The following is a 23,431-nucleotide window of genomic DNA, read 5'->3' as shown; positions in this document are numbered from 1 at the left end:
TACTGGGCATATACCCAAAGGATTATAAATCATGCTACTATAAAGACACATGCACACATATGTTTATTGTGGCACTATTCACAATAGCAAAGACTTGGAACCAACCCAAATGTCCATCAATGACAGACTGGATTAAGAAAATGTGGCACATATACACCATGGAATACTATGCAGCCGTAAAAAAGGATGAGTTCATGTCCTTTGTAGGGACATGGATGAAGCTGGAAACCATCATTCTCAGCAGACTTTCGCAAGGACAGAAAACCAAACACCGCATGTTCTCACTCATAGGGGGGAATTGAACAATGAGATCACTTGGACACAGGAAGGGGAGCATCACACTCCGGGACCTGTTGTGGGGTGGGGAGAGGGGGGATGGTTAGCATTAGGAAATATACCTAATGTAAATGACGAGTTAATGGGTGCAGCACACCAGCATGGCATATGTATACATATGTAACAAACCTGCATGTTGTGCACATGTACCCTAGAACTTAAAGTAAAATAAATAAATAAAAGGACATGAAGTAAAAAAAAAAAAGAAACATAGGATGGAATACGTGAGCTGAGACTTACACATTAAAAAAGATGCAGGACATGCAAAAATCTGAGGGAAAGAAGTACAAAAGCCCAAGAGGACAGATAATGTTTCAGGAATACATTAAAGGCAGAGTCATTTAATTCTAACAAACTTTGGAAATGGGTATTGTCCTTACCTTATAGATGAAGAAACAAGGAAGTAAAAAAGCCCAAGTTCAGAGAGCAAGTAGAGGACCTGAGATGTAAACCCAGATTAGTCTGGCTCTAAAATTCACACTCTTTCCACTGTGCCACTCAGCAGTTGATGAAAATGCAACGTTTCTGAGTGGGCATGAAGAACTTGTTCTGTGTAACACGGTGAGGAGGGCACTCTTCCTTCATTTTGATTCAGGGAGTGTGTATACCCCAGCCAGAACATGTAAATGGCTATTCGTTTTTGTCATTTGATGTATCATGTATTTTTGTGTGATATTGTTTTGTGTATTATGGTTCCTTGTTCCCTTAAGTCCCAGGTGGGCAGGTGTCCTCTGCTGGGAATCAAGAAACAGGTCTTTACTAAGAGTGTTGTTATGGGCTTAATGTTTGTGTCCCCTAAATTTGTATGTTGAAGCCCTAACCCCTAATATGGTATTTGGAGGTGGGGCCTTTGGGAGGTGATTAGGTTGAGATGAGGTCATGAGAGTGGGGCCCTCACGATGGTGTTAGTGTCCTCATAAGAAGAGAGACCAGAGCTTACTCACTCTCCTTCACATGTGAGGACACAGAGAAGGCAGCTGCAAGCCAGGAAGAGTGCCCTCACCAGGAACTAAATCTGCTGGCACCTTGATCTGGACTTTCTAGCCTCCAGATCTATGAGAAATAAATGTTTAAGCCAGCCAGTCTATGGCATTTTGATATAGCAGCCCAAGTGTGTGTGTATACATGTGTGTGTGTGAGTATACATAGGTATATGTGTGTCTGTACATACATACACAGAGAGATGTGTATGCATCTCTGTGTGTGTGTGTGTGTGTGTATTATAAAGAATTGGCTTTCACAGTTATGAGGCTGAGAAGTCCCAAGATCTGCAGTGGGCAAACGGGAAACCTCGGGGAGCTAATGATAGTTGGGGTCCAAGTCTGAAGGTCTGAGAACTGGAAAGCCAATGGTGTAAGTTTCGATCTGAGTCCAAAGGCAGAAGAAAAGAAATTTTACTACCTCTGCCACCTAGTAACTACTGCCTTTAAGCAAGTCAGTTAATTCATCTGAGCCTTATTTTTCTGTAAAACCAGTGCTTGCTTAAAGACAGGCAGAAAGAGCAAATTCTCCTGTACTCCACATTTTTGTTCTAATCAGACCTTCAGTGGGTTAAATGATGTCCATCCTCAGTGGGGAGGGCAATCTGCTTGACTCAGTCTACTCATTCAAATGTTAATCTCATCCAGCAACACCCTCACAAACACTTTTAGAAAGAATGTTTAAACAAATATCTGGGCACCTGTGACCTAATCAAGTTAACACATAAAATTAACTGTCATAGGTGTGCTTTGTGTAAGGCAGTGGTGAGTGTGAGGTTGAGTTGTTGGAGAATAGGAAGGAAGTATAAGACACAGTGTGCACTATCAGGGGGCTTCTGATACAGTGGAGAAAAGAAACACAAATTAAAAATCAGCTGATGATACTAGACTATCTGTTTAAAGTGACAAATCAGCAGGTCTCAGACTAGGCTTCCAGAAGGAGGAGAAACTACTGCAGGGGGGGAGGTCAGGGAAGATTTCCTAAGGAGGCAGAACTACATTTGGACCTTGAACAACGATGGCAGGGGTGATTTCACTGTGGTCCAAGTCACAGGGGTTGGGAAACTGTCTGAATTATAGAAGGAGTAGGGCAGGGCTCCTGCATATGCTTATGCAGGTTGTTCACTGTACAAGGACATCTATCTGAGGAGACAAGTAGGGGCTGGGATGCAGCCCCACATTCTGCTCACCAATCCAAGTGCCCTAGTGCAGGAGGGTGTCCTGCAGGCATCCTGAGGAAGAGGTGCCGTTTTCTAATTCCTATGGAGACTCTGAAGCAAACTTAGAAGAGAGATTAGTTTCAAACAGAAGGGTAAGGCCAGATCATGGAGGACATTTCCTTGTATCTAGACTGCTACCAAAGGATGGGAACATGCAGCTCTGGTGATAGCTGTGACTGTGGGTGTGATTCGTGACCGTACAGTGGAGGTAGAGCTGCACTATTCACGATGCTAGGAGCCTTACATATCTGGCATAAAATAAAGCCAAATCTTCAAAATTATATTTGCCTGCTCTGTCTTCAAAGCAAACTTGATAACTGACCCACTTTGCTCCAATATCAAATCAGCGTGATTTAATTTTATAAGCCAGTCATGGAAAGAAAATCTGTCCCATGACTCCAAAGCATTCTGTTCTGTAGCTCCACTATAATTACAGACAAATGCATCTAATCTTCCCGTCATGTGTTCTCCTGAGTTACAGGATTCTTTTTTTTTTTTTTCTGTATTTGATAATCTTGTTATCTTGTGATACTGCATCATTTAATTATTCCCCAAAATAGAGATCTTCAGAAAATCTGTTCAGAAAAAGTGATTTGCTGTTCCCAACTGAAATCACAGCTGGGATGTTTACACAGAAATTAGTTATTTTCAGATCTTTGGAATTGCTGCTTTTCTTAAGGGATCTCATCTGCCACATAAGGCTGTTGAAGCCTCCCACAGGTCACCTGATGAAATTTCATAAACTCCAGAGAAGGACTAAGTGGGCATTCACAAAGGTCTTCAAGCCTAGGACTCTGTAGCAGATTGAGCCTGGTTGTTCTCTTCGATTTTTTTTTCCTTTTTCTTTTTTGAGACAGGGTCTCACCATGTTGGCCAGGCTGGACTTGAACTCCTGGGCTCAAGTGATCCTCCAGCCTCAGCCTCCCAGGTGGTTTGGACTGCAGGCACATGCCATAGCACTCAGCTGCTCTCTGATACTAACTTCCAAATATCTAGCTGTGTTCAGTAACTCTATAAACATTTCATGTGTCAAACAGTAGGACAGGCTTTGGTAACACAAAATGAATAGAGCAGAATCCTCACCTAAGGAAGTATATGGTCTCTAAGCTTGCTCATCAAAAGAGTTGGAATTTAATTTTACTAGCTCTGCCACCTACTAACTGCTACCTTTAAGCAAGTCAGTTAATTCTTCTGAGCCTCATTTTTCTATAAAACCAGTAACATGAAGACGACATTCTTGTAAGAGGCATATTGTGAGGATTAATTTTGGTGGTCTGAACTGAGTGATTTGATTTGTATAGGGTCACTCAGTGTTCGTTTGGTTTTTCTTTCCCTCCTCCTACACACCCGTGTGTTGCCTTTGTATCTTTACCTTTATAGACTGAAGAAGACTTATTATTTTAGCTTTACTAAAATCAGAGCCATTTCATTTTGTTCTATTTTTCTCTGGACCATTTCTACTTTTATCATGTCACTTGTGTCCAGGTGAGTGGACCTAATATGCTGTATCACAAACAGGAAAGCATTACAGCTTGTACAAGATGGGGTTAGGGCATGAGTAGCCCTTTATGTTGGATTTCCATAAGCTTTCTAGTGATAACTAACATTTTTTCACCTTTCACTCTCTCTGTCTTTTTGGTTTTTGCCTGTTACAGCTCACAGGACTGTCTTCAGGAAACAATTTTCTGTCATTCGAGGTTCCTTTACCGGATTGTAGTTGAGCATTCCAGTTCATGATCCTCTGATAAGATTATTTCCCCTGAATGTGTTTTCTTACACTTAGTCACATTAAAACTCCTCTGCCACTTTTCTGCCCACGTCCACATCTTCTTTCAGTTTACCCCTAATCATCTTGGCATTTTAATCCCTGGAAGAGCTGAATGCCATCGGCAACCTTGGCAATTTCCCCATGCACTGTTTTCCAGATCATTTATATGAATGTTAACTAAGACACCATGCAGCTTGCTCTTTATGTAAGAAGTGCCTTACTTGCAGAGCATTTGATATAACAATTTAATCAGTGAATTAATAATGTCAAGGACCAGCCACAGAATGTTGCCTTTATCTGGAAAAGTACTCATGTCTTCCTATTTTTTGTTTCTTATTCTGAACCAAACCAATTATCCATAACAGAAATTTCTCCAGGTACTGAAAGTTTTATGGTCCATAAATTATATAACAAATCCAAATTTGAGTTGAGAACCCCTTCAATATAAGGCCTGACTATTTGAGGCCTTATTTATGTCTCTGTTCCAGAACATCTACAGGGGGAGTTCTATAAAGTGTTATGCCATTTCATTAAATCTGATTTTTAAAATGTTGCTGTCATTTCCCAGCTAGCTACTAACCTCCCAGGCCTAATCAATCAAGTGATTAATTGAATTGTCAGGTGAGTGCTGTGTAATAGGTGCCAAGTGCCAGTAAAATAGAAAATCCTGAAGTCTGGTTACTACACTGGCTTCTGAAATGATCTTAAGCACTGATTCATTCCCTTCAGTCTTATCCACATTCCAGAGAAAGCAGTCTCTCAGATCTTAGGCATATCTGACCGTATGATCTCTCTGCTTAAAATCTTTGAGTATATTCAGAGACAGTTGGGAACACTTGAATACAGATCAGTAAAGATGTTAATAAAAATTGTTAATTTTGTTTGGTGAGACAATGGCATGGTACTTATATTTAAAAAGTCATTATCCCAGAATAGGCAAATTAATACAGACAAAGTAGATTAGAGATTACCTGGGACTGAGGGGAGAAGGGAATGGGCGCTTATTGCTTATTGGCTACAGAGCTTTTGTTTGGGATGATGAAAAAGTTTTGAAAAATAGATAGTGGTGGTGGTTGCACGACATTGTGAATACCACTGAAGTGTATATGTAAAAGTGGTTAAAATGGAAAATGTTATGTCTGTTTTGCCACTGTAAATCATACAAGTAAGAATCATTAACAGAGAGAATGCTTAAAAATTGACAGGATAAATGACATGATGTTTGGGATTTGCTTTAAAATACTCAAACCATAGTCTCAACAACAAAAACAGAGAGGGTAATAGATGAAAAAGATTGATAAAATGTTGATGACTATTGAGGATATTTCTGCAACGAAAACTTGTAAAAAATCATTTGGAGACTAGCCCTCATTCCCAGAGACTCCACCTGACATTTAAAGCCCTTTGTTCTGCCTCTTCCCTGCCTCAGGAATCTCTGGTCTTCACTGCTCAGCCAGCAGTGTGCTGGGCCTCTGTAGTGCTCAGAGCCCCACCCAAGCTTCTGTGCCTTTGCCCTTACATTTCAATTCTACATCCTCCTTCCTATGTGGCTAATTCCTACTCATTCTTTAAGACTCAGTTCAGTCTTTCTGGAGCATTCCTAGATTTCTCCAGGCAGGGAGAATGGCTCCCTCCTTTGGGTTCCCACAATGCTGTGCTTGTATGTCTGCTACAGTTGATACCCTGAATTACAATCTTTTATTTTTGTTTCTGTCTCTCCACTGACATATAAGGTAGAGGAAACTTTCTTTCCACTGTACATCCTCCTGGACTATATGAAACTTTCATTATTGTTTTAGTTGTGTGCTTAAAATTGTTTTTAAAGGAAAAGATTGAAAGGTGGAAATGTGAATGCTAGATGTAAATCTGAAGAGTTGAGCGGGAATTTAGCAATGACCGCCATATAGATACTGGTGTCCTTTTGTAGACTGTGCTTTCTGTACTTTGTGACCACTTATGGTTGCCAATTTTTATAATTCCAGCACCTATACCACTGGGTGCTCAGTAAATTTTTGCTGAATTTACTGACAAATCACAGCGTTTCTTTCTATAGATTGCAAAAGCTAGCTATCCAGCTTCTTTGAGGGAGGGAAGTGGATGCATACTTTTTAGAAGAGACAGTTAATCTTCGGATATGGTTTTTCAGAGTAGCAAATAAGCAGCTGGAGGGATACTCCTGTGCCGGTAGAGTCTGTGGCTATTCAGCTAGTGCAGTGAGTGGTGAGCTGACTGCAATTAGCTGCAGTACTCATTTTGCCAGTGGGTGGCGGCAGGCGCTCACAAACTTGCACCAGGACAGGCAGGCTTGATTTTTACCCTAACAGTGTAGGTGGGGAAATAGGAATCTCCTACTATTTCTAGTTTGTTTTCTAACTTCTTGAAGTCTTCAGATGTTTGGTTGAAAGAACAAGGCCTGAGTCAGAGTCAGTAAGAGCCAGAAACTAGCATCTTGTTAAAGGTAAATGTCTAGACAGTGCTAGGTATTTACTAGGTGCTGGACTATTTCCAGAGCTCTGGCAAAGTCTTTTCTTCCCTAAATGCTTTCTGGAGTATGTGAATCCATCTTTAGTGCTGTCATCTTCTAGTCTGAGATTTGATACTTATGCAAATTCTAGTCATCTTGGGAGGATTTATACTCTAGGCTGTTTCAGGTCCATTAGCTCCAATATAGACAAAGATTGAAAACAGATTTTCATTTGGGGAAGAAGAAGGAAAGAACTTGACCGTCAGGATTGACACATGTGAGAAGAAGATGGCAGGGCCTGCAGAAATAAGCTCCATCCTGAGGGTGCTCTCTTCTGGTTTTCTCTAGTGGTCCAGCCCAAACCACCACTCCTAACATCCCAGTTAATAAGCAAGTCCTGATTGTGAGGCTACTAAGTCACAGCTCTGTGAAGGATTTGGAAATTTATGGATATAATTATTATATTTGTACAGGCCTAGAGCATATAATCAAACAATAAGACATAATCAGTATTTAAAATCAAAAATTTTCTGAAAAATCCAAGATTCACATATGGATCATCCCTGCTCTGAAGCATTGTTGTATAATCTAGTGGTCTGAGGCATAGGTGGGGGAGCAGTGTCTGATCATCAGACAACCGACCTTGAAAGGTAGTGTCAGATGATGATGCTGTGAGCCAAATATCATGAGCAGACAATAAATGTGATGAAAGTTCAGAAAAGGAAGAAGCCATGTTGGCCGTAGTCATATTAAAACAGCATATGTTTGCTGCTTTTTGCTAGCAGTGCCTCATATTTGCATAAATTTCAGCATTTCCAAAACTTTCATGTCATCTGATTTCATTAAATCTTCACAACCACCTGTGAGCCAAATATTATTAAATGAGGTAAAATACATAAAACATTTAGAATAGTAGTCAGTACATCACAGGTGTTCACTATTAAGATCACTATTAGCCCTATTTTATAAATGACACAACTAAGACTCAGAGAGGCATTACTTGCCCAAAGTCACACAGCTGAAAAATGGTAGAAGTAGGCCTGAACTCGGCTTCCTTGGCTCCTATTTCTAGAACTCTTTCTCCATTATCCCATGCATACAAGAGGGCGTATTTAAGCTAGGCTTGCCTGGTTTGGGCCAAGTTTTGTGGGGGAGTTAGGAGAGAAGTCTCTGAAATCGTATTCCTCAGCCTCACAAGCCCTAGTTGGTAGGTGGATGGGAATTGATGAAGGTATTCACTTCCTTGATTAACGAGTTAAATCTAGAAGCTTTTGCTCATTTTAGCAATAAGGGGAGATGGTTCATTACCTGGTCCGTCAAGGAAGCTGCAAGCCATTAAACTTACATAGATCCTCAGCTGCTAGGCTTGTTAAGAAAAATGTTACAATAGGGGGAAATTGACAACACAGGCACTACAGATATTTTTAGTCTGTGTTTCAAGGATGTACATCTTGGGTTTTGTTTAGGATTGAGCACAAGGGGATGAATTTAGATTTATGTGACAAGACTGCCAATCAGAAAGTTCATATTGGCGGGGCATGGTGGCTCACTTCTATATCCCGGCACTTTCAGATTCCAAGGTAGGATTGCTTGAGCCCAGGGGTTCAAGAACAGCCTGGGCAACATAGTGAGACCGTGTCTGTACAAAACAAAATTTAAAAATTAGCCTGGCATGGTGGCATGTGCCTGTAGTTCCAGCTACTCGGGAGGCTGAGGCAGGAGGATCACTGGAGCTCAGGCATTCGAGGCTACAGTGAGCCATGATTGCACCACTGCACTCCAGCCTGCGCAACAGAGCAAGATCCTGTCTCAAAAAAAAAAAAGTCCATACTGGGCATCTTATCTGTTCCTATCGTATGCAGGGGACTATGTGGGAAAACTAAGGGAAGCAGGTTTCAAATGCTGGTAAGAGTGGTATCATTTTTTTCTTGGGTGGGGGACAGTTTGGGAGTATCAGCAAAAACCATAACTGTGTTTGTTCCTTGCACCATTGTTTCCGTCATAAAATATATATCCTATGGCTATATTTTTAAATGTAAGACTTTGTAGCACTGTTTGTAATAGCAAAAACAAGAAACTAGAAATCTAATGTGCTCACCAATATATAATGCCAATACCAATAAATGCTTACCAATAAATACTGTATGTCCTTCAAATGGAATTTCATGCAACTATTAAAAAAGAAGAGGCCCATCAATATGTGCTGAAAGCATATCACTAAGATATATTTTTAAGTGCAAAAAACAAAAAATTTTTTAAAATTTATGTAGCATGCCATATGTATATGTTTGAAGCATATATGTGTGCAGGTATATCCACACATTTTTCCCCCTCCACTGGAAGTATATGCTTATAATTGATAATTGGAAGTATATGTGATAAGAGAGGAATGGGAAAAAAGGACATTTTACTTTTTGTTTTATCCTCTTATATAATTTTATAGATAGATTGATTAGTTTAACCACATGATATACTATTTTTTTAAAAAATTTAAGCCTCCCTAAGGTCACACAACCAGGAAAGGGTACAGCTAGAATTCACACCCTAGATTGTGATTCCAGAGCCCATCCTCTGGATTCTAGCACACTGCCCTGTACTAGTGTTCTCTTAGTATCAGGAAATACTTCTATCATTTGCTAGCAAATTACACAATTTTTCATGAAAATACCTAGAATCAAAATGTCCAAGAGCCTGGAGCTGCAAGAATGTGCTCATTCTCCAGAAGAGGGCTCTGTACCTCATCTGCCAGCCATCTTGGCTCCTTTTCTATAAGGTTGTGGCTCAGCCAAGAGAGGTCAGTGACCCTGGGCCAGGAAACACACACTAAGATTTCCAACAGGACAGATTACCTTAAGGAAAAGGCATTAGGATAGCTAGAGAGGTGGGGGAGGAGGGAAGGCATGAAAACAGTTCATTAGCCAACTTGGTCAATGGGCAGGTGCAGGAAGTGGCAGAAAAACCCAGCCAGAATCTATAAATATACTTCAATATCAGTGTTCAAAACCCACAAAATAAATGAGTGAATTAAGAAACTTGGCAGCATTTAAGCACCTAGATGTAAACTCTTAGTTCTAGCCTTAACTTCCATGAACTTTTCTGATTTGGGCATGTTATTTAATTGTCCTGGGCTTCAGTTTCCCCATCAGCCAAATGGACCACACTATCTCTCCTGGCTCCTTCACAGAGTTGTGAGGAACAACTAGGGCAAGGAACATGCTTTGCAAATGCACAGCATCGTACCAAATGAGAGGTTATTGTTAATGTCTCTAAGATTTAACTCACAGAAGGAGAGCTATTTTGAGACAGGAAAATAGGAGGAAGCATCAGAAAAGCATTGCTGATAACAAGGTAGACATACCTCACCAATGAAAGAAAGGGATCTCATGGGTCATTCACTCCAGTTCCTCCTTTTTATAGTCATGGACACAAACCTGCAGAGTCTAAGGTCTGTAGAGAAGTGATAGTGCCATACTAGACTCTATTAGTTAAACCTGTAAATAAAATGCAATAGTAGCCAAAGAAATATATATACTACAGGAATATACTACAGGGCCCCTGCCTGAGGGGCTCGCTGAGCTGTGAATGTTGATCAGGGTCCTGGAAACAAGCTGGTGTGAAGCTTAATAAGAAATTGGGGCAGAGGTGGGGGATGGACTTAAGTGGTCCAGCTCCAGGATGGCTGAGTGCCTCAGAGGAGCAATTTGAGGGTGGCCAGGGACTTGGATAGGACAAATGACAACTTCCTAGAACGGGGTGTTCCAGAACCCATAAAGAAAAGGAAACAGCCTGGCCTCGTCCCGGGTAGTTGACAGGAACCAGGGTAGGAAGTATTTGTAGTGGGACTAGTGCTCACATCATTAAGTCCCTTGTGAGTGGAAGAAGGAAAATGGGAACAAATGCAATGCAGCACACACAGGGCAAGTCCGTTTTTGTGGTGGTGTGAGCAGAAAAGGAGAGACTAGATCAATAGAGGGAGACAGTGCCTGCAATGTGTAGGGCAGTGGGCTCAGAGTGCCACAGACTTGGCTGTGAACACTGGCTCTGCCAATAACTTGCTATAGGGCCTTGAATACACCATTTTCAATTCTGAATCTAGGTTTCCTTGTTTCTGAAATGAAGATCTTTCTCCATATCTTACACGTTGTTAGGACTAAATGAGATGTTCTTAAAAACAACTCGCGTGTAATGCCTAGAACATGATGCCCAATAAATATTGGTTTATTCCTTTATTTTGGGGAGAGACTCCCAAAAAATCTCCAGTGAAATATTACAGTTGGAAATTTCAAACACTGGAAAAGCAAGCTCAACCTACCTACTCAACCTTTGTCAAAAGGAAAGGCCATTTTGACAAATGGAGAACCAGCTGAAATGGACAGATAAGGAAATCTAATGTAGGGGGGGCAGGTTAGAAGCAAAGTAGGAATTAATGTAAGTATAAAAATATCTGCTTATAAGGGATTAATTACTTATTACAGGGGATTAATTAATGCATTAATGTGAGGGTCCTCTAGATCTGTGACAAACTGGGAAGATACTGTGTACTGTGTAACTCACCTTGACCCATTTTCTTGACTGCTCAGAAATATGGGCTAAGTTTTGTGTTCAAATGCAGTGGCTTTCCTCAGTCTTTTCCCGCTGCTTTCCATTTTGATCTAATTAATTTCCTCGCATTCATTGATTGTTCCTTAATCCTTATTTTGTTGGTTATATTTTTTATTTTTTATTTTTATTTTATTTTTTTTTGAGACGGAGTCTCGCTCTGTTGCCCAGGCTGGAGTGCAGTGGCCGGATCTCAGCTCACTGCAAGCTCCGCCTCCTGGGTTTACGCCATTCTCCTGCCTCAGCCTCCCAAGTAGCTGGGACTACAGGCACTTGCCACCTCGCCCGGCTAGTTTTTTGTATTTTTTTAGTAGAGACGGGGTTTCAGCGTGTTCGCCAGGATGGTCTCGATCTCCTGACCTCGTGATCCGCCCGTCTCAGCCTCCCAAAGTGCTGGGATTACAGGCTTGAGCCACCGCGCCCGGCCTATATTTTTAAATTAATAATTGCCTCGGGTCCTCTTTGCGTGGGTATGAAGAAGTAAAGTGATAACAGTTTCTTTAAAAACTAGAAATCCAAGGGTGGATACCAAATAGAAAACCATAGTAAAATAAAAGATCAAGGAAAAAAGAAAATTATATAGAGATGTATAAAGCTGACCTAGCCTTTACTAAGAATAAAATTGGGGAAATCCTTATTTCTAGATGCGTTTTATAGCCAAAAGGCCAGAGATGTTATGACAAAACCCAATAATGAAAGGATGTTTTGGATTATTTTATAGATGGGTAAATTGAGGCTAAAAGAGAGGAAATGGTTTGTCTTGTGGTGATCTCATAGCAGAATGAGGTTCAGAACCCAGGTCTCTTGACCCTCATTCTGGAGATCTGTCTGCTGTGGTCCTCTTCTTTGTAATAGTAAATGTCTGACTTTAAATACTTGCACAAAACTAATTTGTGTGGGTTTATTCCTTTCTCCAGGGCCAAGTGCTTTCGGGGCAAAAAAGTCCTTGGAGATTATGATATCAAGGTGGAACAGGTAATCAGCCTGAAGCCCAGAGCTGCATCTGCATCATCACGGTTTCTTCTTGGCATGCCAGAGTGAACCATGTCATTCTGCTGAGTGGAATACTGTGTCCATCATTGGGTTCTGGACTCTGCATTTCCTCTCTCTCCTGTCCTTTCCCCAGGACCTTTCTCTCTGTGAGGATGGTCCTGGGGTCTGCATCTTTTCATTTCTCTGATTCCTTTTTATGGCTCTGGTGACTGTAGATGAGCAAACAGTTTGGTTCTTAGGACCCTCTTGCAGTGTAAGTTTCCCAGAGTGAGGAAAACCTTAGAGGAATGTCTTCCCAGGACATTGCACTTTACCTCCGTATTGTTGGTGGCAAGATACTTCTTGGTAGGCACATGTCTGCCATTCAGGTATGCTGCCCCCAGTGGTGGTTCCTCTGGGCCTGAGGCTATACTTTAGAGGAAACATAGAAAAGAACACTTCCTTGATACAGTGAAGCACTGAAAGCCCTTTTTTCTTTCTTTCTTTCTTCTTTTTTTTTTTTTTTTTTTTTTTTTTCCTTCCTTCATCCTTTGCTTCATAGTAAATAGTGATTGGGTCCATTTGGGGAAGAGGAGGATGTTCAGTTTCAACAGTGCATGTATTTCCTATGTGATAAAAGAAGTTACTCATCATTCATTATACAGTGTGTTATGATTTACTGACTGTCTTCAAACAACTTGTTAGATAGGCAAGATTGATAAAAATTATTCCCATTTTATAGATCGGGAAAACTGAAACCCAGAGAGGACAAGTAACTTGCTTAATGTTTTATACAGCTGTGTAGGGGGAAGCAGAACTAAAACCTAGTTGGCTAAATTTAAACCTAGTGCTTTTATATTGAAACTGCTAAAAGGACATTTGTCTCAGTCCACATTTTCGCTCTGTAAAGAGCCAGCACAAAGGATGCTGGGCTGGGAGTTAGAGGACTGGACTTTTGCTCCTTTCTCTGCCAATAATAAGTTTTGTTTGTCCTAAAAAGTTACTTAACTGCTCTGAGGCTCAATTTCCTCCTTTGGTAAATGGGGATAATTATCTCTGTCCCACCTTCATCACAGTGTTGCTGTGAGAATTAGACTAACTCAGTATGTGAACATGTTTTGAAAACTGTATATAAATATTCGGTGGTGGGGATGTTGCTGCTGCTATGTAGAGGACTTGCCAAAGTCAGGATTGTGAACTTATTCCCCTGTTATTATTTTCCAGGCAGAATTTTCAGAGCTCAACCTGGTGGCCCATGCAGATGGCACTTATGCTGTGGATATGCAGGTTCTCCGGAATGGCACAAAGGTTGTCCGGTAAGGGTCTTTCTGAACTCAGGGTCATTGTGACTGTCTCCAGAGTTACTACCTCTGGCTCAAAGAGGTGGTTTCTAAGTCAGGTGTTGGAGTGAGATAGCAGTGCTATGTATGGTATACAGAACTTAATGATGTGTGTTCTGCAAAAGTAATAGAAAAGGCAGAGAAAACCAGCTTCTTGCTGAGCTTAGTCCAGTGGTAGAGAAAGCAACTTAAGCTTCACAGACTCAGAGCTCACTTAGAGACAACTGGATTCCTTATAGGATTATTTCCCCCTACCCCTTCAGCCAGTGCAGCTCTGTGCTTTTATCCTGCATACATTTCCGTTGGAAAACAGGGTTCCATTGCTTTAAAACAAACAAACAAACCTGAAAATGTCTGATGTAGTTCAGCCTTCCATTTTACATTGATTTGCTTAGGTTCCCCTAGTGAGTTATGGCAGAGCCGTGTCTTCTATGTGAGATCCCTTGACTCTCCATCCTGTATTCTTTCTATATTCCTCATTCCTGGGAACTCGTAAGTCTGATAGAAAAACCTAGGGCTGGAAGAGACATGGTGGGTAGAAGAAAATAAGCAATTATTGAGCACTTACATGCCAGGTGGTATGCTGGATGCCTTATAGATGTGATGTTGTCATACTCACAGAATTTTGTGAGGGAGGTAATGAGAATTCCAGGTTGGAAGGTGGTCAAGCGGGGAGAGGGGGCAGTGGGAAATGGTTTCAACAAGTGTTATTCTTCCCAGGAGCTCAGTATGGCTTCAGGTTTTCAGACATCAGTCTTGTTCCAAGAAGAGATTTCACCTCACTCTCTTCCCTACCTCAATCTACAGTAACCTGACAGGCTTCCAGTGTCCAACAGGAACTGGGTTGGTGACAGGAAAGGCCAGACTGGAGGTGTCTGGGACCTAAAAAAGGGAAATATGAGCTTATCCATTCTGAAGATCAAGGAAGAAGACAGAAAAAGAGATGTCCATCTGGGTGGGGAGTGAGCTCAGGTAGCTCCTACAAAAGAAAATGGATGGGCTCCTCCAGTTGTAGGTAGAGAGGGTAATGGGGATGCTTGAACATAAGCAGGTGGTGACAGAAAGGCCCAGTAGCAGGGCAAGAATAAAGGCAGGCCCTTCTGGGTACCAGGGTAGGAACTCAGGGGCTGACCACAGTGTACAGCTCAATTCCTGTAACTGGGGTGCAGGATTGGAGTTGTATTTCAGGCATACAGCTGGTGCCAACTTCCCAGAACTGGGACACAAGAAGGTCAGAGCAGCTCTAACAGATGCCATGTTTCTGTCTGTCTGTTTGTTTGTTTGTTTGTTTAATAGATTGAGGGGATTCTTGTACAGATTTATGTACATAATATACACGGGTATATTATGTAATGGTGAAGTTTGGGGTTCTAGTGTTCCATCACCCAAATAACATCATATCCAATAGATAATTTTCAGCCCTCATCCTCCTTTCATCCTCCCCTCTTTTGGAGTCCCCAGTGTCTGTTTTTTCCATCTGTATGTCTGTGTGTACCCATTATTTGGCTCCCACTTATAAGTGAGAAATGCAGTATTTGATTTTCTGTTTCTGAGTTATTTCACTTAGAATAATGGCCTCCAGCTCCACCTTTGTTGCTGCAAAATACATGATTTTATTTTTTTAATGGCTACATTGTATTCCATGGTGTGTACTATATATATTTTCTTCATCCAGTCATCCACTGATGGACACTTTAGGTTGGTTCCATGACTTTGCTATTGTGAATAGTGCTACAGTAAACATATGAGTGTGAGTGTCTTTTAATATGACGATTTCTTTTCCTTTGGGTAAATACCCAGTAGTGGTATTGCTGGGTCATCTGGTAGTTCTACTTTTAGTTCTTTGAGAAATCTCTATATCGTTTTCTGTAGAAGTTGTACTAATTTACATTTCCCACCAACGGTGTGAAAGCTTAAGTCCTCTGAGTGGCCAAGGAAGGCTCCTTCCACCCTCACTTTAAAAGATTAATCTCTGAGCCTGGGTGGGGCTTGGGCTGGAGGTGGTGGGCAATGGCTGCCTGGGCAGAGAACCAAGTAGGTCATTGTATATCATCTGAATCTACTGAGGCTTAGCGCCTTGGGAATAGATGCTGCCACAGAACTGACTCTCTGGGAAGGTGGGGTTTCTCTGAAGCTCAGGCGTGAAAACAGGGGCCTTGGTCCTCTGGAATAGCCGTGGCTAGAAGCTTTGCTGGCTAGAGGGGAAATGCAGGAGCTTTCCCATGCATGGGAACATTCTGTACTCTCAGGGCTTCCTGTAGCCGTTGCTCAACCTCAGTTCTGCGAAAAATATTTGTACCCCTCCCTAGCGTCCGCTTTGGAAGAATAACATTGGGAACTCTGGCATCTGTCCTCAGCCAGCCTGGCCCCTTGCTCTCCTGGGGGCCTGATGAGGGCATTGCCTATTTTAAGGAGCAGCTTTAAGGAGTTAGAAAAGAACACTGAGATCAGGGACCTCTGTGGCAGTGTGGTGAAGGCAGCCAAGTACCGTTCTCTTCAGTTTTCCAGGACCTGCTTTGAGCTCCAACTCGAAAGCCACAAGGAGCTTCAGGCTCTTAACTGCCTCATGAAGTCAAGGAAAAATCTTTTTCACTTAAGGTATGAGAGTCTAAAAGTGTTTCTTCGCTCCTAAGGGTATTTGTTCCTTAGAAAAAGGCAATGCTTAGCCCAGAGGAGAGAGGGAATGTCAGAATTCTGTTCCTCAAATCTCCTTTGGAAAGTACCATAATATTGGCCAGGCGTGGTGGCTTGCACCTGTAATCCCAGCACTTTGGGAGGCCAAGGTGGGCAGATCACTTGAAGCCAGGAGTTCAAGACCAGCTTGTCCAACGTGGCAAACATAGCAAAACCCCATCTCTACTAAAACTATAAAAAATTGTCTGAATGTATTGGTGTGTGCCTGTAATTCCAGCTACTTGGGAGGCTGAGGCACAAGAATTGCTTGCACCCAGGAGGCGGAGGTTGCAATGAGCTGAGATCACGCCACTGCACTCTAGCCTGGGTGACAGAGCAAGACCTTGTCTCAAAAACAAACAAACAAACAAACAAACAAACAAAAAAGGAAAGTACCGTAGTATCCCATTTCCCAGTCCAGAAAGGAATAATAATAATAAAATTACAACCATTGCTCATGTGTGCACTCCCAGCGCTTTGGGTGACTGAGGTAGAAGAATGACTTGAGCCCAGGAGTTTGAGACCAGCCTGAGCAACATAGTGAGAACTCATCTCTCCAAAAAATGAAAAAATTAGCCAGGGGTCGTGGCACGTGCCTATAGTCCTAGCTACTTGAGAGGCTGAGCCAGGAGGATCACTTGAGCCCAGGAGTTCGAGAACAGCCTGGGCAACCTAGTAAGACCCTCTTTCTCCAAAAAACAAAGAATTAGCTGGGCATGGTGGTTTGTGCCTGTAGTACTAGTTACTTAGCAGGCTAAGGCAGGAGGATCACTTGAACCCAGGAGTTTGAGGTTATAGTGAGCTATGGTTGTGCCACGGCACTCCAGCCTGGGTGACAGAGTAAGACCTGTCTCTAAAATAACAACAGTAAAATGAGGGGCTTGGACTAGGTGGTTCCTAAGCCCTCTTCTCTATCTTGGGTTTTGGAAATGGGAACCAAAAGGATATATGGCCTGAAGTGCTGGTTAATGGCAAACCTGCCTCTACCTTCTTGCCAGGTCCTTCCGGCCAGACTTCGTGCTCATCCGGCAGCATGCATTTGGCATGGCGGAGAATGAGGACTTCCGCCACCTGATCATTGGCATGCAGTACGCAGGCCTCCCCAGCATCAACTCACTGGAATCCATATACAACTTCTGTGACAAGCCATGGGTGGTGAGTGAGGCCCCCTTCCCCCAAGTAAAAGGGTAGGATCCAGGCCCTACATCTCCCAGGTCCCTAGGAGGGACTCAAAATGCAGTAGGCCCCAGCCCCAGGAGGGTCCCTACATCTCCCAGGCCCCTAGGAGGGTCCTTAAGATGCAGTAGGCCCCAGCTAAGAGGATGTGAGAGGAGCTTCCCCTGGGACATGGGGGAGGGCAGGTCATCACAATAGCATAGCATCACCTGTCACAGGCTGGGCACCTTTGCTGCAGAGCGGACCTTTGGCCTCACAACAAAGTCGTACAAAGATACCATGAAGAAGCCCTTATAGGTCTGTAGGCTCTGCCCTTGGCCATAGGTTGCAATGATAAAAATGTCTGTTTCTTGCCTCCTAGAATGATCAAACTTTTAGAATGGCCTGAGCCCAGTGACAACCAAGGGAATAGTCCAACTCAGAGGTAGTGACAGAGTCCTACCAAGTGGTTAAGCAACCTGAAAATGAAATTTATCCACATGCATGTGAATCAAATACTTATGAACTAGAAGTGTCCTTGGAGATCATCAAAGCCTAACCCTAACTCTGACCTTAACCTTTCATGATAGAGATATGAAAATTAAAGAAGGAAAGTAAGGTGTAGAAAACTACTTACTATAGGATGCCAGTTTCTGAGATTTTTCTACGTTAATTTCATTTAATCCTCACCTTACAAGGAAGATATTATTATCATTATTATCACTTTTTACAGAGAAACAAGACCCAAAAAGGATTAAGTAACTTGCCAAAGTTATAGTGCCAGGATTTCTCTACATCCCACTGACTCTCCCATTGATTGAGGCTCCTATATAAGGAAGAAACTGATCTGGTTTTCTCTTTCTTGGCCAACTTGGAAATCTAGGAAGGCAGTGGAAACTTTTAGGCAGATATAAAAAGTGGGGCTAGGAGAGAGAGTGACTTATGATGGCTTTGGGGGCACTCTGGCTTCCCCTCCAACCACTGAGGGGACCCAGCGCCTCTGCTGGCTCTGCTACTCCAGGCTGACCCTCTCAGAAGGTAACACCTGCCCCTAATCACATCCTCATTGGCTTGCAGTATGCAGGCCTCCTCAGCATCAACTCATTGGAATCCGTTTATAACTTCGGTAGCAAGCCACGGGTGGCAAGTGAGACCCCCTTCCCCCAGGTAAAAGGGTAGGATCCAGGCCCTGCATCTTCCAGGCCCCTAGGAGGGACTTCTGGACCTCAAGATGCAGTATGCCTTTCTTGTTTTGTAAAAGTGGAATTTCAGCTGTCACACACTTATGGCTAATTGTGAAGTTTCTGAACTCCACGCCTTTACACCACTCAGAGAGCTGAAGGGTGTGTGTGTGTGTGTGTGTGTGTGTGTGTGTGTGTGTTAACCTCTGCTCTTGATCTTTTTTTTCACCCTGGAACTAACAGCTTGCTTTCTCCTTTGGAAGCCAGGGAGAGCTTGGAGTGTAAGAGAAAGATCAATGGACAAGGAGTCAGGAGGGCTGGGAGCTGCCATGGTTAAGGAGGGGGTTGGGTTCCCAAGCTCCACTTGTTCAACCTTTCCCTCTGCGTGGCCTGAGACATCTGGAATCCTAGATTCTTCAGAAACACCCTAACAGAGTGTGTGATTTTAGTATGTTGCTAATCACAGAAGAGCATATGTGAGACCTTCACCAAGTGTCTTTTTTGTGGACCTCTCTTTTCTCCTCAGTCACATGTCTTTCCTCCTGCACACATGTCCTAACCCACATGCACCCCCGGCACTTGTCAGAATTTGACTCCCGTAGCCACACAGGATGATCCTGCTATTAGCAGCTTTTTCTGGGTGATTTTACTACTTATCAACCCTCTGACTGAACCTGTGCCCCAGTTTCTTCATCTACAAACTGGGAATAGTAGTAGCAGGTGCCACCACTTTGACGGCCTGGTTGTTACGGGCTCCTAGTATATGGGTTCTCTTAAAGAAATTTGTGGCTGGACGTGGTGACTCATGCCTGTAATCCCAGCACTTTGGGAGGCCAAGGCAGGTGGATCACGAGGTCAGGAGATTGAGACCATCCAGACTCCGTCTCCACTAAAAATACAAAAAAAATTAGCCGGGTGTGGTGGTAGGCACCTGTAGTCCCAGCTACTCAGGAGGCTGAAGCAGGAGAATGGCATGAACCCCAGAGGCGGAGCTTGCAATGAGCCAAGATCGCGCCACTGCACTCCAGCCTGAGCGACAGAGCAAGACTCAGTCTGAAAAATAAAAAAGAAAAAAAAAATAATTTGTTCCCTGTTTTCTTTTCCTAAACTGTGCCAGAGGCCAGGGCAGGAAGAATGGGGAGAGCCTGTGGCTAGAGCTTTGCTCCTTCCGGGATCTGGGATCTGGTGAGGGGTCACACTCTCACCCATTCACAATCTGAACACATTGCCTTGGGCACTGCATGAGAACAGCAGGGCACCCTGGCCAGACCCCAAGTTCTCCCTTCAGTTTCACTAAGCAGCTGCCACATTAATGACATTTTACATATTGTTCTCTGCTTGTTCATGGGAGTGGACAAATTTGGTGACTGTGAGGGGAGGGTCCCTCTCAGCTGATGACTTTGAGTTGTGTTTCTCAATATCTTTACTGTGACTGCTGTTGGTGTGAGGAGATACTTTGGTTGGGTTGGAAAAGGCTCTACCTTGCACGACTCTGTCTCTGAGCACATTGCTGTCTCTGAAGTTGGTCAGGGCAGGCCACTGGGATTTGGGGAGCAGAAGTGGACCGGTCAGTGAAAGCAGCATTCCAGACAAATCAAGAATGGTACCACCCTTTATTGCTGCCAATCTATCTGAAATTCTGTCAGTTTTTCTGGGTTTTTGGAGACAAGTGTACCAGAGTTAAATCATTTAATTTCCAGGAGTGATAGGCATGGGGACACATTACTCAAATGGATCTGGAATCCCATTTTTTTCCAAGAAATCTTTCTTGATTCATTCAATGAGTGGTTATAATGGACATATCTTCCTATTAATTGCCAACAGCACCCCCAGCTCCCAAATTCATTCTTTTGTCTATGTGTAAACAGCCCTTATCAGATGTTACATTTGTTTAATTGGTGACTGTATGGCTGTGATTTAATCTAAGTTTCCAGGGAGGTATGGGTTAGATGCCAAGCTCACTACCTTGAGCAGACAGGGACTGCTGGAGAGGAGGGTGGGGTGAGCTCCCTGAGACCCAGCGAGAGCCTGGGAACTGGCTGTCATTATTGTGTTGGCTGTTGCAGGGCTCTGGGAGTCTGCCACAGGCTGTCCTGGCATCCGTGTGGTGTCTGTGTAACTCCCCCACATGCTGGAAAGGTAGGGCCCCACATGCCTTGGTCCCAAGCCAGAGCGTGGGCTGCAGCAGGACAGAGGTCATTTGGCAGAGCTGGCATTAGCTCCCCAGGGATGTTGGAGAGCCTTGGGAGCCCAGGCAGGTGTCCAGAGGCAGAGCAGGAGTCCAGGCCCAGATGGGCAGGTAGGACATAAAGGTCAGATGAGCAGGTGGGGAGAATCAGAGGAGGCAGGAAAGGTCTGAGGGTTGGTTCTTGACAGTTAAAGCAAATTGAAGGACCAAAGACAGCGAGGACAGCAGGGTACAATGGTGAATGCACCCAGCAAGGAAAAGAGACCTGAGTGCTCTTGCAGTACAGCCCTGACTCCAGGATGTGATCCAGGAGCCTGCACTTTCCTTTGCTCTCCAGCCTCAATCTCAATTTGTCAAATGAGAGGGCTGGTCTAGAGACTCTATAAAGTCCCTTTTGACAGTGATAGCTTAGGGGCTTGAGGGTCCATGAATCATCCTTTCAGTCCTGGAGGAGGCTCTAGAGCTCTAGAGTCACCAATTGTTTGTCAGTAAAGGGAGGGACCCAGGAATTCCAGTGTTTTCCAACATTTCAAAAATTATATCTATACCCACAAAAGGACCACAACAGATGATCACTTAAACTGTAGTTTGATAGCAGAGTTTGGGGGAAATATAATAAAGAGATATTATTTATTGTACAAAGTTTGAGGAACTGATCAAATTTAACCCTCTCATTTTATATATGAAGAAAATGAAATCCAGAGAGGAAAACTCGTTTGCCCAAGGACACCTAGGAAGTTAACAGAACAAGCCTCAGAAGATTTCAGTTTTCTAACAACCCAGTTCCAAGTTTTTACTGCCCCAACCACCTCTTCCCTCCCTGGCTTATGTGCCAGCATCACTTGCAGAGAACAGGACCTGAGCTTTTGAAAAATGTTCTAGTCTTCCTTTCTCTGATAAGCAGATTTCATCTAACAGCTTTCCCTTCTAGCCATTCCAGATACCAGTGACTGAGTGTGAACTAATCCAATAGCCCTAGAGAGATGTGTTTCCTCTGCTGCTGATGCACTGGGGATGGGAGTATAGGTGTGTATGTGACTGGATTGAGCAGGAAAGTCCTGTGTTTCCTGTGGAAAGGGCATAGTTTCTGCAGAGCCTGAAAGGCAGCTACTTGCAGGAATAAGGAGAGTTATGGATTGGAAATGAAGGGGCCTTGCTATGAACCTGGCTTAACTACTGTGCGACCTTGGGCAAGTGACCTCTCTGGGCCTCAGCTTCTTCATTTATAAAATGGAGCAGGGTGGGGAAGCCCAGCTGTGCAATAAGAAAACCTTTCAACCCTGACACTGTAAATATGTGTACTTTGTCCCTTCCCCATGGAGCTATTCCAGTTTCTCATACGTAGGCAAAGGGTTCAGTAAGTTCAGTCCCTGGTTGGGTAGTAAGTCCCAGAAAGACGGGGCCTGTCTATCCCACATACCATGACCATTCTATCTTCCTGAAGAACTTCGTTTTATGACGCCTCCTGCTGAAACTCTTGGTGGCTTCATACTGCTTACTGGAAAAATCCATCATTCTTTTGCCTGACATTTGAACTTCCAAGAGTTGGCCCATGTTACCTATCCAGCTTCATGCCTTGCCATCACTCGGAGATGCAGATGTAGAAAGTTAGAGACCCAAGTTTTACTCCCAACTTCACCTTGCAGTTCTGTGACTTTAGGAAAGTTTTGTAACCTCTCTGGGTCCCATATGTAAAATGAAGATGATAAAATACCTAGTTCATCAATTTGATTTGAAACACCATTACAATTGAGAAAGGTAATTGAATTTTAGCTCACTCACTTTCCCTTCCCCAACTAATGCATATCATATCCTTGGGAATAGGAATTGTACACTTCTTTTATATCCTCACAATGCTCAGCATAAAGTCCTCCACAGAGCAAATGCTCAATAAATATTTGATGAGTCGATGTTTTGCCTGTTTCAGAAGTTATCTAAGATAAGTGTAACATTTGCTTTCCTTTGCAGTTTGCCCAGCTGGTCGCCATCTACAAGACACTGGGAGGAGAAAAGTTCCCTCTCATTGAGCAGACATACTACCCCAACCACAAAGAGATGGTAAGTGGCTCAGTGGGGACATTAGTCTTTCTGCTGTTTTCATTTTGCACTTAGCCACCTGGTGACTGTGGGTCTCTGACAAGGGCCTCAGCGTCTCAACCCCAAAGACTCCACTGGGGTTGAACTACAGAACTTGTGTGGCTGGAATAGCTAGATTTTAGCTGACAGCCTCTTGTCAAATTCTGGAGATAGAATAGGGAAGAACAGGAGTAAGGGCAGTTTAATCAAGCTGAGAGAATAACAAACTTCTGGACCAACAATCAGATCTTACTGCTTTTGAGTCCCAGCCCTGACTGTGCCACTTGTCGTTGAACAAGCTACATTTCCTCACTGTGTGCAGTTTCCAATAAGACGGTCAAGTGGGCATAATTATCCTTGCACAGGATACTCTAATAGGGTACATACACAATTTAAGTGAGATTCATTAAGTAATAGCGTCTGGGAAAGTGTGAAGCACTGTACTAGATGTAGGGCATTGCTCCTATTATTATTAATCC

The 23,431-nt window shown here is 43.1% G+C and overlaps 1 protein-coding gene across 1 annotated transcript in view; it reads left to right on the top strand.

The window, feature by feature from the left end:
- SYN2 (synapsin II) overlaps positions 1-23,431 on the top strand; it is a 181,047-nt gene that overhangs the window by 119,278 nt on the left and 38,338 nt on the right. The window contains exons 2-5 of the mRNA XM_023218414.2: positions 12,285-12,342; positions 13,564-13,655; positions 17,351-17,507; positions 22,845-22,934. Of these exons, the coding sequence (XP_023074182.1) occupies positions 12,285-12,342; positions 13,564-13,655; positions 17,351-17,507; positions 22,845-22,934 (397 nt within the window). The remainder of the gene's footprint in view (positions 1-12,284; positions 12,343-13,563; positions 13,656-17,350; positions 17,508-22,844; positions 22,935-23,431) is intronic.

Source organism: Piliocolobus tephrosceles, chromosome 2 (assembly GCF_002776525.5).
Source record: "Piliocolobus tephrosceles isolate RC106 chromosome 2, ASM277652v3, whole genome shotgun sequence".
Classification (NCBI taxonomy): Eukaryota; Metazoa; Chordata; class Mammalia; order Primates; family Cercopithecidae; genus Piliocolobus; species Piliocolobus tephrosceles.
The sequence above is the reverse complement of the archived record's forward strand: the minus strand, read 5'-3'. Positions and strand labels throughout refer to the sequence as shown.